At 38.9% G+C, this 15,557-nt stretch overlaps 2 protein-coding genes and 1 non-coding gene across 3 annotated transcripts in view; 1 reads left to right on the top strand and 2 right to left on the bottom strand.

Moving 5' to 3' along the window:
- Positions 1 to 820: 820 nt before the first annotated feature.
- trnaq-cug (transfer RNA glutamine (anticodon CUG)) lies at positions 821 to 892 on the bottom strand. The gene has a single exon. It is a non-coding gene; the product is annotated as a tRNA-Gln (tRNA).
- Positions 885 to 4,393, top strand: ankrd45 (ankyrin repeat domain 45). The gene is made up of 6 exons (XM_008293054.1): positions 885 to 927; positions 1,272 to 1,559; positions 2,531 to 2,698; positions 2,785 to 2,870; positions 3,916 to 4,054; positions 4,302 to 4,393. The coding sequence occupies exons 1-6, from the start codon at positions 885 to 887 to the stop codon at positions 4,337 to 4,339; spliced, it is 762 nt and encodes a 253-aa protein (XP_008291276.1). The 3' UTR covers positions 4,340 to 4,393.
- A 615-nt stretch (positions 4,394 to 5,008) lies between these two features.
- Positions 5,009 to 15,557, bottom strand: part of bpnt2 (3'(2'), 5'-bisphosphate nucleotidase 2) — a 12,395-nt gene continuing 1,846 nt past the window's right edge. Inside the window, exons 2-8 of the mRNA XM_008293048.1 lie at positions 13,910 to 13,982; positions 13,324 to 13,470; positions 12,807 to 12,966; positions 10,668 to 10,763; positions 10,160 to 10,321; positions 9,364 to 9,498; positions 5,009 to 8,880 (exon numbers count right to left, since the gene is read on the bottom strand). Of these exons, the coding sequence (XP_008291270.1) occupies positions 8,738 to 8,880; positions 9,364 to 9,498; positions 10,160 to 10,321; positions 10,668 to 10,763; positions 12,807 to 12,966; positions 13,324 to 13,470; positions 13,910 to 13,982 (916 nt within the window). The 3' untranslated portion in view covers positions 5,009 to 8,737. The remainder of the gene's footprint in view (positions 8,881 to 9,363; positions 9,499 to 10,159; positions 10,322 to 10,667; positions 10,764 to 12,806; positions 12,967 to 13,323; positions 13,471 to 13,909; positions 13,983 to 15,557) is intronic.

The raw sequence follows: 15,557 nt of genomic DNA, 5'->3' as shown, positions 1-15,557 counted from the left end.
ATTAAACTTCTGCTGTCCGTGGTGCTGAAGCTCTGCAGCTTGTTGTACTTGTTGAGTCTCGAATCAAATCAGGCCTGAAACCTTCTTCCTGCAAGACTCTGAGTTAGATTTCTTATTCTGTAGCTTCTCACTTTTGAGCTGCTGTAATTATTTTCTGCTGAGTTCAGTCTGTGCTTTTGTGGAACCTTGTTTAAGTCTGATTGAGAGACTAAAACCCAGATCTGTTCCCTGTCCTTTTGTTTCAATCTTGGGTCCACATTTCCACTGATAACGTAGTAAAAACACAGGAGCAGAACACACGAGGCAACACTAGATTTTTAAAAAATGATTTACTAAGCTCAACGCCAAAATCCAGTTCATTAAATGCAGTCGTCTTTGGGGAGCCTTTGGGGAAATATTCAGAGAAGGTTCCTTGAAGAGTCAGAAAACAGTAACCTTATGGGAACATTACTTGAAGGTTACCCGGTTTTCTGGTTCCCTGATCAAACCAACACTGATCATAGGGGAGCCTTCAGGGAACACGAGAGAAGGTTTTGAGGGAACATTAGAGAATGAGCTGAAGGTTTTCTGGATATTACTGTTTGTTTTTGGGAATGTTCTGTGACAATTCAGCAAACAGTAACTTTCTGGAAATTTTCCTTTTAAAATCACCTTCAGGGAACATTCAGAGACGTTGATATGGCAAACTTTTAGGGAACATTCCCAACATTTTCTTGTCTGATGTAACAAACTGTGACAGCGTGCTGGAATATTTCCCATGAGAGATGTAACTGAGATACGGATTAAGTTAAATTGTTTACTTGGTCGCTTCTTCAAAATCAGGTCCCACCGAGATTTGAACTCGGATCGCTGGATTCAGAGTCCAGAGTGCTAACCATTACACCATGGAACCCCTGACGGCCGGTGCTGCGTTCACAGACAACACCGGTACGTAGGAAATGCCACAATGAAGCTATTTATGAGTTATACATACTGTTAAGACATACACTTTAATAAACAAATGACACTGGATGGGGCTACTCAAACATACAGTAAAAGTGGAATAATAGTTGGTTAATTTTTTATTTTTTTTTAAAGAGGCAGAACGAGTTTATGAATAGGAAGACAGGTTTCTTTAAAAAAAAGATATATATTTGGACGGAGCTCTGTTTATCACCTTGCATTCATTTGGCAAGAGTGATTTCTTTTCCATATAATGAATTCTTAGCAGATGTCTCTACATCTAATAAAGTGGCTTTAACTTTTACGTAAAACTTTAACGTTTACAGCAGGTGACGCTGTAACCATGGAGACGGTGGTCTCTATGACTGCTAGCTTGAAGAAAATGTCGTCGATACAGGAAGAAATCTTTAAGTTTGTGCTGTCTGGAGACTTGGAGGCCTTGAAGCAGCTTCTAGCAGGAGTGGAGGAATCAGAAGAGTCTCGGGAACAGAACTTGTTCGGTCAAAAGGACGAAGTGGGCAGAAACGCCCTGATGACGGCCAGCATGTTGGGACGGAGCGACCTCGTCAGGGAGCTGGTCGCACACGGAGCCCCGGTGAACGATCAGACCGTCAGGGGTGAGTCCAGAGCAGGCAGGTCGCTGGTTAACGGAGGGATTAGGGGTTAAGTTCAGGTTCATGGCAGATATTTAGGCCTGTCATAGCCAGAAAAGGCGCGGGTTGTTGTGAAGCCACATTTCTACTAATCTTGCTTTTCACTGACTCTTCGTATGCCTGATAATACTTAGACAATTTGTGGAGCTAGTTTTGTAGCTCACAGACACTAGCAAATAATAACACCACCTATGCAGAGAGTACTATTTAGGTGGAACCAACCTTTAAAACAGTAAATACTCGGGGAGAACACTGCATTTTGAGCAGAGTACACCTTTAAATCCATAATTCATTATTATAAAGTACTGTTTTTGTGGAATAAATCTTTGAAACTAATAGTACTTGGATAGAAAGTAGTATTTTGGGTGGAATAAAACCTTAAAATCACGTCTTTAATAAGGAAGTATTATTTGGGTGGAATCAGCCTTTAAAATAGCCTTTAAATCTGTAGGTACTGTGGCATAGAGAGAAGTAGCTGGAGTGGGCTAAAACATTAAAAGCAGTATAATCATAACTTTTTAGTTCAAAAAACACAATTTGGGTGTAGTAAACCTTTAAAACCAGAACTCTTATGTTTGAAAATACTATTATGGTGGAAAAAAACCTGGTGAAACATTAACTGTTTAGTTAGAAATTACTATTGAGATGGAAAAATCTTCTAAAACTATAAGTACTTAGACAGAATTGTTATTCTTACTGTATTTTGGATGGAAATAAAACTTTCAAACAAACAAAACACCAAACAAGGGACCTAGAAGAGTGGTCCTGAAAATACTTCATCCTCTGCTACAGACACATAATATTTGGGTTCTCTGGCAACACACAGTGGTTTAGTGAATAAGCTGGAATCCACACAGTCTTGGACCAGCACCACGGCTCACAGCAGGTTGTTTGCTGATCACAAGCCCCTCTTTTTGATCCTGTTTGTTTTGCAGGTTTTTCAGCGCTGCACCTCACTGCCTGTTGGGGCCGCGTGGACACGGCGAGGACTCTGCTGGAGCTTGGAGCTGATCTCAAGGCTGAGACCTTCAAAGGAGAGACACCTGTAGATCTGTCCAGGATCTACGCCAAGACAGACTGTATAGACTGTCTCATCCTGGCTGGTATGTTGAGCTGATGTGATGCTGGTATTTTAGCAGCACGAACTAGCACACATGTATAACCTTAACATGTGTTTGTCTCTGCACAGACGCCAAACAGGACTTGATGTCTTATGTAAACCATATTAAGGACATGATCAACAAGTCTGACAGGGAACTGACAAAGAAGGAAAAGGTGACACGTTTCTTTACATGAGGATTCAACAAATTACTGACACTGAAGTTAAAAATTCAATATAGTTGTTTTAATAAATGATTGCCAACCAGCGTGAAGAACATCCTTGGTAACCCTAGTAGGTGGATATTTATTATGAGAGGTGCCTACTAAATGTAGTTTATGTAATGGAGGTAATTCTATAACAACTTAGCCAACCCTGCCAGTTCACATCATGGAAGGCCTGGAGCCTATCCCAGCTGACTCAGGGTGAAGGCAGGGGACACCTGGACAAGTTGCCAGTCTATCGCAGGGCTTAGTTTTTAAATTGGTAACAATAAAGAATTTTCTGCTCAAATAAAGAATGTTCACTTTTCAGAGATTAATAGCTTTCTTTAAACCACACTTGATTCTGTGCCTAATTTATATAGTTCATGTATACAAGTTAACTGGTCGAGTATCAAATATGACACTGAATGTAACATTACAGCCAGTGAGACTTGTGAAAACTTAGCTTTTAAAAAAAATAAATAAATAAAAAAAATTTTAAAAAATGAAATGAAAAAGGAGTGATATAACATTTTTTTTGTTTGGAAGAATTTAAAATGATCCTTCTTGCAAAAATAGAAATCGTTAAAATATCTTTAAAATTGTTTGTTCAGATTTTAAGCTGTATTTTTTTTTTTAAAGATCTGTGATAATTAGTTGTTTTTTTATGCCGGGCTAAATAACTTCAAGTTATAAAAGATATATGTTAACATTACACAGAATCAAAGTTTGTTTGCAATTTAAAAAAAAATACTCTTTGCTCTGTTAGAAAATTCTAACTGATGTGATTTATGTAAAACGTCAACACAGCAACTGTTAGGTGTACATTATCCTTCAGGATTTGTGGATGTTCAGCACAAATTTAAACCCAATCCAGTGAAAAATAAGTAGAAGGAATGAAAGAAACAATGAAACCTATAAAGTTTAGAGGTTTAACAGAATAAAATTATAAAATGTCATTATTACTCATCTGTTCCAAAGTCTTCTTCATGTATTTCTTGTGTCAATTTCTGCACAGAACATCTGCACATCTAATTTATCTGCAAAGTCAGACTGGATTCAGAATGTCAAAAACCAGACCGTTTCAGACTTCACAGCCCAAAGGAGAGATTTAGAAGATGCTCTCCAGCCTATTCTCAGCAAGCTGTCAGCTCACTGTAAGTATTCTGTGGCTGCAAATGCATTAGCTCTCCAGACTGTGTTTGTTGTATATTTTTTGTTTTGCTCATAAATGCAGCTATAGAAGCAGGAGTTTCTGGTTAGAGGAGATAACTGCCAATGTTTACTACTGCAATCAGAGTTTGTACTGAACTTCTTTTGTGATGTCAGTTTGGTTATTAAGCAGAATGTAAAAGCATGTTTTGGTGTTTCTGTACTAAGAAATCATCTTATTGCTTTTTGTAGCAGCTGAGATGCCTGTCAAGCAAGCAGGACAAGCCTGAAGCAGAGGAAGATCTGTGTAATGAAAGTATCTCAATAAATGTCTGACTCTTTCAGTGCTTAATCTCAGTGAGATTATATTTGCCAGCCTTCATACTATAAGTTGTTTCTATCTTTCCTCCAAAATACTCTGTGACTCCAGTAGCATTTTGGATTTTGATTGTCTATAACTTCTTCTGACATAAAAACATATCTCCATATAGGACTCTTGGTAAGATTTTTTTTAAGTGACAGTGGACCTGTTGCTGCATTCGTCACCACCATTTTGTATGTTGTTGTTGTACAATATCTTCAGTAGTTACACATGGCAGAACTATGTACATGAACCCTGTGCAGAAACGTATAAAATGCTGTGTTCGTATTAGTTCTCATCCTTCATGAACATTGTGCACTTCCAGAAGTTGCTGATTGAAGACGCATAGGCCAAAATTAAGATTCAAAGTGCTGAAAATATGAAAGATCCGTTTTGCTTTGTTACCACAAAGTGTTTCATAGCTCAGCTATTATTCAGGCTGGTTCACTTATAGGATTAATATGATGATTGCTTCTGAACACTTTAGCCTTTCTTTATAACTAGAAGTCTACAAATGGTCTGTTCTGATTTCATGTTTGGTATCTTGTGAAGTCTCCTCATTGGCCTGCTGCAATAAAACCAGAGTAGACACAATCTGTACCATCATGCACACTGATGTTTTATTGGAAATTCACAGCAGAAGCAGGATGAATGACTCAGAGAGCAGCTGTACATCAACCTGATTATCCAACCGACTGACAAGAGTGACCCTCAGCCTTTTAAAAGCACGGCACATCACCTTCCTATCAAGCATCCTGAAGGACACAGGTAGTCCTGTTTGTCCATGTACTAGTTTTTCTTAAAGTCTGTTGCATCTCATTTCCAAGCTGAATATTCCCTGTCCTTATCGCCCTCACATGCTGGTTAGAGGCAGATATGGTGGTCAGCTTAACCACTCAACTGCTGTGTATCTCTGCGTAATCGTCTCTCCACATTTAAAACATGACTGACACAGTATTAAAAACTTTCCTCCGTTGGCATAAAATGCAACTATTTAGTTTCATCAACTCTTAGTAGTTTAAGTCAAATGTTCTTGCGTTATTTGAATAAAAATGAGAATCCCCCGGGCCGAACCAAAAACCTACTTTTGCTTAATTAGTTCCATTAACCATGCAGAAGAAAAAATTACTAAATCATCAGCTTGAGATTGGTAGAAAACGGCCTGTGTTACACTCATAGGCATCCAGTGGAGTGAACACTGCTGAAATGTCTTCAGCTAAAACCTCGCAGCTCAATGTTGAACCTATGAGTCTGATCGCCATGATTCCAATAACTGCTGATATAAATACATCTGTTAAGATTGTGTCAAGTCGATGTTAACAATTTACGGCTAATTATTGTATCAAAACTTATCTATCAAATCTTACAAGAACTGAATGTTGTGAATTACTGAGGTCGCCATATTCGCTCCTCTATACTGACAACAGCTCAAGACATAAGCAACCTGTAAATAATACACTTTTTAAACAATAATGTTGAGATGTGTAGAGCAGAACACATGTACAGTCTGTAGTTGCACCAACAATCTGCACCCTTTAGATTCACATCTACACATTGAAAGCACTCCACTGATATAGCATTGAATTGCTTTGATATTAAATGACAGTTTTCTTGTCAAAACCTAATCCAGCCACAGCTTGGTTGGAGGTTTGGCAATCTCACTTGTAACTCCACAAACCCCCATTGTTTGTTGCAAATCTTAAGGCCACACTGATGCTGACACAAGAGGCATCACTTTACACTTAGACTTCTAACTCTGAACCCCCAAAGGAGCTCAACAAAACTATATTTTTTTAAATATACAAGGTGCGACAGCCCAACATCTCTGAACAGACTCCGATGTGTAAAGTGGTTCCCTTTAATCACCTTCTCTTACTCAAAACTGTTTTTCATACAGCACACGAGCAGAGGGCACTGTGATGCCATCTACATCTCTGTTGCAGAATTACCCTCAGCGTATTGGCCATCATTATCAAATTATCAAAGCATAACCGTTTACAAAGTAGATCAAAGGCACTCAAATCAAAGAACTGAAATTTAGCACGACAAGGCCCAACCTCTAATAGATGTACCAGCTCTGACTTTTAAAACTGAACTCTGTTTTCTGTTTCTAATGTCAACTCTACTCTCTCCAGATTGGGCCTTTAACCTCCTAACAGCTTCTCCAAGTCATTATGATCCACCAGGTATGGTGAGTCAGTGGCAGAACGTACTGTAACAACATTTAAACTCTACGCAGTTTTCATCTAAACAAAGCTAACAACACAAAGGATGCTGAGACAAACTGAACATGAAACAGGTCCATGGCATGAGCTCATACTTTGCAGGAGGTTTTCATGATTTACCATAGTTTCACAGCAAAAGAAAATTTGATTGGTTGTAGAACTGTCAGTCCAAACAGACTGATAGAGTTATTGCAGACAGAAAGATCTACAGTAGTCAGCAGGAATACAGGTTCATCGAGGCAGGGGCATTTTCATCGGGATGGAAACAGGAGGGCCAAAGGTTAATCAAAATACAAAACCATGCAAGTACACATACACCGTGTACAGTCGAGGATCCAACAAAACACAGCCTGGGTGGCAAGGCTTAGACAAGTCAATATTCCAGGTGTGGATTGTGCAGCAGAAATGGTTTGGGAAAAGAGACACACAAGTCCATCTCAGATTATTTTCATTCCAGGATTTTTTTTTTTTTAAAACCCACTCATGTTTTTAAAAGACTTGCATTTAGTTCTTTAGACATGAAACCACTGAAACGTAAAAGCGTTTTCTTCTGATGGTCGCTTTAAAGTGAAGAATGAGGCTGTACACATTGGATGACACTGTACACTGTTCTTAGCAGTGGTGAGCTCAGGCTGTTGTTCAGTCTGTAGTCTGGTTCAGCAAGACGAATTTACTAAGAAGAGCAACGATCTGAGCAACACGTTTGTGCTGGAGAGGAGGTGATGTTGTACCAGACTGGGAAGGTGTTTAACTCGTGACTTTTGTATCGACAGGATTCTGAGGAAGATAATTTTTTAAAAAAAGGAAAAAAAAGAGAAAAGAAATGACAACTTCAAGTTCTTCACATTCAAAATGATTCTGGCTGATTAAACCTCTACTCAGGATTCAGATTCAATACACACTTCTTCGCATTCCTTCTATTCCCAGCAGGCACACCTTAGAGTAAAGTTGTGCTATATTATTACAGGTGAGGAAAAACAATCTGTCACGGCATGAGAAAAAGGTTTCATCATCCAGAAGTCTAACAATAAAAAATGGGAAATAGACCACTTCTTCACATTTCCCTGTAACAATTTAATCTTTGTTCATTTGTGACCAAACTGTGTTTTTTTCTCCAGTTGAGCTGCAGGAAGCTTTAGTAAAACTAGTACCTTAGTAACTGATCTCATTCCAGGCGTTGCTGTGACTGTGGACGTTTTGTTTTTAAATCTACAAATAAATGACTGCTATCGAGCTGGACTATTATAAACACTCTTCGTAGTTCACTGGGATGAAACGCATGGTGCTTACTCTAAAAAGAATCAGTACACCATTTTCCATTCTGCTTTGAAAAATGGGGGCAAGGTCTTCTTCTTTTTTTCTGTTCGGAAGAATATTCACTCTCAGTCCAAAGCTGAAATGCTGAAGAAGGTGTAAAGAGAATTGTTGTGCTGTAACGCTGTTGGTGAACAGAGGGTTTGAAATGCAATCAAGTGGCCAGTAAAACTGTAATATTTCAGATGTTGTTCAGGCCACAGGGACTGTTTGTCAGTGCGAGTTTCTACGCAGTCTTAAATCCTGTTAGGTTATTATTTCACTAACTGAGATAAGCTCGTGCTGATGGTTAATCTACCGTCCCTGTCTGTGATCCATGGTGTTTCTTACTCATGTGATGAACATGTGGGCTTAAGACGATGAAAGCCAAATGTCCCTTCATGGGTTTCGCTGTCGTGTTCAGCACTGTGCTCCTCGGTTTACTATTTCACATTAGAGTCATCCTGTTGTCCAATGCGAGCTTGTGTTTGTTTGCGATTGTCCGAGGAGAGGAAGATGTACCGTTTCTCTGAGCTGCAAGAATGTATGTATGTAGAGGAGTGTGTATTCAGAGCCATTGTTCCAGTCTTTGCAGCTTCCAGTGGCAGCTGTGCTGGTTCCACAGTCCTGCTTCGTGGCCCATGTTGGTGACAGTAACTCCAGTCCATCTGATCGGTAGATGTTTGGTGTCCGATGCTGAAATTATGAAGGTCTGATTACGTTTATAGCCCACTCTCAGTTATAGAGCCGCCACGTGTCGCCTTTCCCAGAACCTGACCAAACTACCAATGGCTCTGTGTCGCTGTGTTTCAGTGCTTCTCAGGGTCCCAGGTTGGCAGTTTTTGCAGTATGGCCTTATGATCCACACCCACACTGGCCACCAGGCCTCCTTTGTTGATAGCAGTTCCACTGTAGTCGATGTCCTCTCCCTTTAGAGTCGTCATGTGGCCTCCTACAACCACATTGCACACGTATACATGATGCAGTCAATACAAACACATTTGTTAAAATGTCATTCAACAAATGGACTTAGTATTTCATGTTTATGGAAGGACAATGTATGATTGTCTGCCAAAGTTAGAACAGTCTGGTAATTTCACAAGAGGTTTCCATGTTTGTGCTTTTATCTTTGATTTTTAGCTCACATTTAATGTCAGATAGTGAGGAAAGAAGAAAAAAAAAGATCATGTGCCTTTTTATACAGTGTATTTAAACTTCTGGTTTCAACTGAATAAACTGACTTTTGCTTCATTAGTCATGAATACCTGATGTTACAGAAACACAATTATTATTTGAAACAAATGAAGTTTAAGGGGCTTTAAGAGGTTAAATGTCCTGAAAGTAGCCCAGTAAAAAACTACAGTTGCCTGTGAAGAGGAAAACCAGAACACAAGTTGAAACTGCAAAGAATGAAAAACAACAGTTGTTAAATTACCCTGTGCGTTCAATAGGGCTGCACCAGCGCAGATGTCCCATTTCTTAATGAAGGTGATGTGGACGTAAAGATCTGCCTGGTCTACAGAGCCTGCTTCAGTTGAAGGCATCTCCAACAGTGACAGCACCTTGTATCCTGAGAGAGAGAGAGAGAGAGAGACAGACACACAAAATGAGACAGTGGTCGACATGACTGGTTTGCTGATCAGCATTTTCCTACAAATTGAGATTATATTTTGCATACATTTCTTTGGTGTCTCTTAAAAAGAGGTTGTCATAGCAAGCTGCTCATCCCTGTACTTTACTTCTTTTTTGATGCAATGTGTAAAATTAAACAAACACTATTTTAATGCACTGGAAAACGTGTCTAAAGTGGATGGACAGGCAGTTTTTACATTTGTTTAAAATTTCAGTAAGTATTTGATATGTTACCAATTTAAACATCCACAGTTTATGATTGAAAAAAAAAAAGTTTCAAGCAAATTGGAGATGATTGAGCAGAAGGCCCCTAATGAACTGGGATAGAATAACCCTAACGCTAACACAGGGATGAATTTGAGGTCAATGCTAAAAAACAAAAAAACAAAAAACAAAAAAGGTGATAAAAAAGGTGAAAAAAAGTGCTCCATTATTTTATTCAGACAAAGAGAATGAAATAGAGTTTCTTGATTCATGTGTAAAAAATGTACAACAAGGCTCAGTTATGACTTGATATACTTGATACTGTAGCGAGAGATAAAGTCTTTCTAGCTTCATCTGCACATTAACATATATATGTACAATAATTCTCTTCTCACCTGCTCCACCTGCTTCTATGATAGATGTGCTGTTTCCAAAAGCCTCACGAACGTAACTTTGAACATGTCCAGAGTGGGAACGTGATACAATCACTTTTGAAGGAGGGGCGCTGTAGGATGATCGTGAATGCATATTTGATCCATGACCTACAAACGCCCAGGCTGAAGGAGTGATGAAAGGCAGACAGAGACAAAGTGTGAGAGAGGAGGAAGTACAAGTTTTTTGTATTTTGTAAACCAACAGTTACAGTTTATTTTCACTAAATGACAATGTGAGCAAAGGCCATGCGTAATCCTTTATGCAAAGTTAAAGGAACAAGACAAAAATGTCAAATGTATTGTAACAAGATCTGCAAAGGGAAAGACGATATTTAACCTTTGTGTCAGATTATTATTCAAAAGGGCATAGCTGATAAGCCACACACAGAGACTGACCATGTAAAATGAAAAATGTGGGGCCGTCTTGTTTCATAAAAAGCTGTGAAGTTGCAAAAGCACACAAACTTACCAGTGAAATCAGTGAACGGCTGGTGTATGACCCCAATGACTGGTTTACCTTCTACAGCCACACACACCATCGTGGTCACGTACTTCACCAGATTCTCTGTGGAGAGAAAAATGAGCAATCAGGAAGGGTGGGGACCAAAGATGGAAACAGATAGGAGACACAGCCAGAGGATAAAGAGATAAGCCCAAGAAAGCGGATACAAGATATGGGTGGCGACAGGGAACATGAAAGATGAATAGAAGAGAACATAGGTTAGAGAACTTTCAGTGTCTCTCAAACATGTGGAAATTATCATCTGTGCATAAGTCGTTAGAGATCTGGATTTATCGGATTCGCAAGTGAATCATTAACATAGAGTAGAAGAAAGTAGTGGTTTATCGTGTTTGCAGGTAACACTTGGTCCAGCAGGGCATTAAATAGGTACTTTCAAACTACCAGAAGATAGACCAGCACCACATCACTGAACACTTGCTACTGAGCCATGAGAACGTCATGATTTCATTATCAATTAATCATCATGTAAAATGTATTACAGTGGTGAAAGAAAGCCTTGTATTCTCACATCATCCAGTGACATCTACAATTTGCTGTTTTTGTGTCTCCAACAGTCGAACATCCAAAGATACTCAGGATACACTGATATGATACATAGTAAAACTGAAAATTAGCACAGTGGAATAGCAGGAAGCAATAAAAAAATAATCTTTAATCATCTTCTGTCAATCAAGTAATTAAAAAAAAAAATCGATTAAAATAGGCTCGTCTTATCTGTGCTTTCTTTTTTCTCATCACTCCTTGTCTCACAAAAAAGGACTTTAAACTAAAGTATGTCATTTATTCAACCTGCCATCGCCTACAGCTACTCAGTATGTGCTTACACTGTTTATTAATACTGTCGCAACTAGCTAGTACAGGATGCTGTTCACACCGACACTGCATCTGTGATAAAAGTGCATTAAAAAAAAGCCTGTATTTGCTCCATAAGCTAAATTAGAAAAAAATGACAATCTCGAGGAAAATGGCAATTTAGAAGCCAAGACTCCAGAAGAAAAGTCTAACAGCACAGAATGCATGATTTCATGCCATCATAGCAAGAACATCAGAAATAGGAGTTTTAATGAGTTTCAATGGGGACATTTTTTTCCTTAAGGTCATACGGATATTGCTGATTTTTTATGGAAGCTGAAGTTGAGATGCCAAAGTTTCCCCCAAAATACACACCTTTGCCAAATGTCATGTCGTACAGTCATCTTCAGATTTATTCAGTCTTTCATTAAAGAAAAGGCAACATTCACAATAGTCATTCAAATAACTAGAAACTGAAAAAAGTAATAATAAATTTTTAAAAGGGCTAAATTATAATTTAGTGAAATAAGACATTGCTTTTGAGTTGTGGTTGAAAAGAGTAATTTAAAAAAACAAACAAAACTGTCCTGGACAAATTAGAGCACTTTGCTGATGAGCAGTGGGCCAAAAAAATAAGGAAACACTTCATTCTTACATCATTTTGTTCTCAATAACTTAAACAGTGGAAAACAAAATGATTAACCCAGTGAGGGGGGGATTCACACACACTTACTTCCTAACTAGACCGATCCATATCCCAGAAGTTTAGTTGAATTTATGTTATACTGTGTTGATTCAGTGTTCCCTTAATTTTTTTGAGCAGTATACCTGTCAACAGGTGCAGAAGTCTGATTAAGAGTTACAGAAAACACTTGATGGCAGTGATTGGCTCAAAGGGTTGTTCAACAAAACATTAGTTTACGGGTCCCATCATGCTTGTTTGCTTGTTTTTTGTTTTGTTTTTAAAAATATACACATTTCTGTTAAACAACAATTCAAAAGCAATGTCATGATTTTCATTATTTTTTTCTTTATGATTACTTTTGTCAATTTCAACTTCTTTCAGTGACAGCTGTTTTCTTCCTACTTGAGGGTATGAATACATCTGAGGACGACTGAATGCATTAACTCAGTCAAGAATCAAACATGAAAAGGACAGAAATGTCTGTGTGGTCAAATGAGAGTTAAGAGGAGAAGCACAACAAGTGCCATGATGGCAGCGGGACATATTACTGTCCAATGTTTCTTCTGAAATGATCACAGAACTTGAGTTAAGTTCAGTAAAATGCCCACCAGTATATTCTTGTGTCGCATCTAGAGGATCGATCCACACAGTGAGGCTCTCAGGAGATATGTCCTTTCCCCCGTCGATCTTGTCCAGTATATCACCTGGAATGAGCCGGCTCCAGGTTATCGTTTTATCCACTGTGTCGTCATGTTCTTCGCTGTTCACCTAAAAATTGACAGAAACAGACAGGGTTGTGCGTCTTGCGCCTCAGGCTTATTGTACGTTTTTAACAGCGTGTGAACACGAAGGAGCTCCAGGAATGATGAAATCACTGCAGCCTTCCTCCAAGTCCATTTTTTAACATCATAGAGATCCTCTGGCTGTTTCATGATCTTTTCTAGTTAGTGACTGAACTCTCAGATTCGTGGAACTGGGTATGGTTGAGAGCTTTCATCTGCTAAACAAGTATTCTGAAACTTCACTGCAGTTTTCAGAAGAGACAACAACTGACCTCAAAAAAAGAACAAACACAGCAGCAAAACCATGCAGAGTAACAGAAATCTGAACACTGGTTGTGCTCACCTTAACTTCAGGGAATGTGTTCCGTAGTAGATTAAACATCTTCCTATGAGACCTCAGATCGCCCATCGTTAGAAGTTCACTGGCTCCCTCCCGTGTCTTGCCCTTTGACTTCTCATTCAGGCCATTTTCCTCACGTACCTTCTTTACCTGGGAGAAAATAAATACAACAAAAAAAAGCTCTCATTAAACTGGCGACGTTGTAAACATTCATATGTATATTCGTCTGTTCATGTGAAAGGTGCACAAAGTCTCTGTTATATCTTTATTCTTCATTTTAAATCTTATTGTACTTTTGTCTTCCTTGTCTCATTGCCTCAATGCCTCATTTGTATCCAGCTGTCATAAATAAACATTTTTGGTAAAGTAACTCTGAAAGCTGAAATGAAACTTTTCACAATACGACCTGCAGATTTTCCTACAAACATGGCAGCATTTAACAGATGGCGACCATTAAAGCAGCTCTGCAAACTGTTACAGTCTACTGGTAGTGAATCACTTGATGGTGGTTTTCAGTTAAATGCCAGTAATTATAAAAGGCTACCTCCCATTTGTTTGATGAACTGTTAAAAAAAGGTTACGTTTTTACCTCCTTGCCACCCAGAATCGCAGCCTCCACTGAGACAGCCAGCAGGTCCCTCAGATCCACCTTCCTCCTCTGTCTGCAGAGACAAAGGCATAGAGCAAGGATTTGTTAGACTCCGCATGAAAAAAAAGCTTTAACTTTTCTTCACGGCAAATGTGGTGAAACTACATCAACCTTTATCTGTGTTTTGGCAGTGAGTGAAAAGGCAGTTTGTGAAACTGTCCCTGGTATTCCTGAAAAGTAACTGATATTTTGTGCTCACATTCACTATCTTACAATCAAACCACTGTCATGTCAGAGGACCACAACGATTCAGTATTTCCTCATAGTAACAGCAACAACTTTCTGGCCTGCGGTGGTGTCGTTGCAAATCATTTTTCAAACTCCATTTTTTTTTGTTTAATACAAAAAAGCAAACATCTCAACTGCAGCTATACAAGCACTTTGCCTCCATAAAATCCAAAACTGGCAAAATTACAATTTATTCAAGGAACGATCTTAGCAGACTCAACGCTGTCCGGTTTGAGTAACTGACAGTCTTCAGCACTCAGTAAAACACACATTTTTCAGCCTGTATTGTGAGTTTGAAGTTCAATACTCAGCTCCACTCAGCAGCTGGGTGATTCAACACAAATATCCAACATGAAGTGAACTTCTCTTGACTTCAGATTACTATTGATATAATTGTTAGAGACTCTTGAGCAACTGCAGGGAATGTTTCACGTTTCCAGAATTATTTTAGAATAACCTTCATGCTAGACGTAGCTGTCTTTAGCAGGCTATTTATTAAGCTACACAGACCCCTCAGTGCTTCTTCCAAACATGTGGACTAAAAAATACACCATCTCTTGCACAATTAAGTTTTTTAACCTTAAATTGAGACTATTCCGAATTCAGGTAGCCAGATGCTTACATTCTTTGGATGGCCACCTATATATGTAATCCAGTATATTTAGCCCAGAAATGGCAGCAAAATGTAATAGATATTAAGGCTGTATTAGGAAAACAACTAAAAATGATGTTTTGTCTCATCATACCAACAGAAAAAATTACAAATAGGCACACTGTACAGTCTGTGTGTGACATATCAAGGTGGCCAAGTCTGGTGTGTACAATACAAATGGACATTTAAACCTGAGGCTGCACTAGAGGAATGTACATCAGAGGGAGAAACCACAACGGATGACGACGTTTGTCCGTCCCAAATCTTCTGATCAGTGTAGTGGACCACCTGACTGAAGAATCATCACACATGCATGCAGAGTATGATTTTGTGTATACCTCAATAAGCAAATTAAATGGAGTGATATCTGTATAATTTATGGATGTTCCCTATACGTCGGCATGTCTGCATCCCGTAACACCACCAGGAAGATGTGTGATTCTCCCAAACTCTTTCTGCAGTAGGACAACAAACCCAAACATCCATCCAGCATCATAAAGAAGCGATTTCAGTAACGAGTAAGAACAAGGAGTCCAGCTGCAGATGGTCTGACCCCAACAGAGGCTTGACCTCAACATCACAGCCTGAGAGTACATGAGGAGGCAGAAGATCCAGAGAAGAACTGTGGCTATTTTCAAAGAGGGCTGGAACAACACACATGCCTTGGAAAAGTGTGTGCCTAGTGGGAGGGGAACTGTTTTAAAGACC

This window comes from Stegastes partitus, unplaced genomic scaffold (genome assembly GCF_000690725.1).
Source record: "Stegastes partitus isolate 25-593 unplaced genomic scaffold, Stegastes_partitus-1.0.2 Scaffold854, whole genome shotgun sequence".
Lineage (NCBI taxonomy): Eukaryota > Metazoa > Chordata > Actinopteri > Pomacentridae > Stegastes > Stegastes partitus.
The sequence above is the reverse complement of the archived record's forward strand: the minus strand, read 5'-3'. Positions and strand labels throughout refer to the sequence as shown.

Excerpts from the sequence above, each read along its gene's own strand:
- ankrd45 (XM_008293054.1), top strand. The coding sequence starts at position 885 with ATGGAACCCCTGACGGCCGGTGCTGCGTTCACAGACAACACCG. Across the intron at positions 2,699-2,784 it reads AGACTGTCTCATCCTGGCTG|ACGCCAAACAGGACTTGATG; the intron begins GTATGTTGAGCT and ends GTCTCTGCACAG. Across the intron at positions 2,871-3,915 it reads AACTGACAAAGAAGGAAAAG|AACATCTGCACATCTAATTT; the intron begins GTGACACGTTTC and ends ATTTCTGCACAG.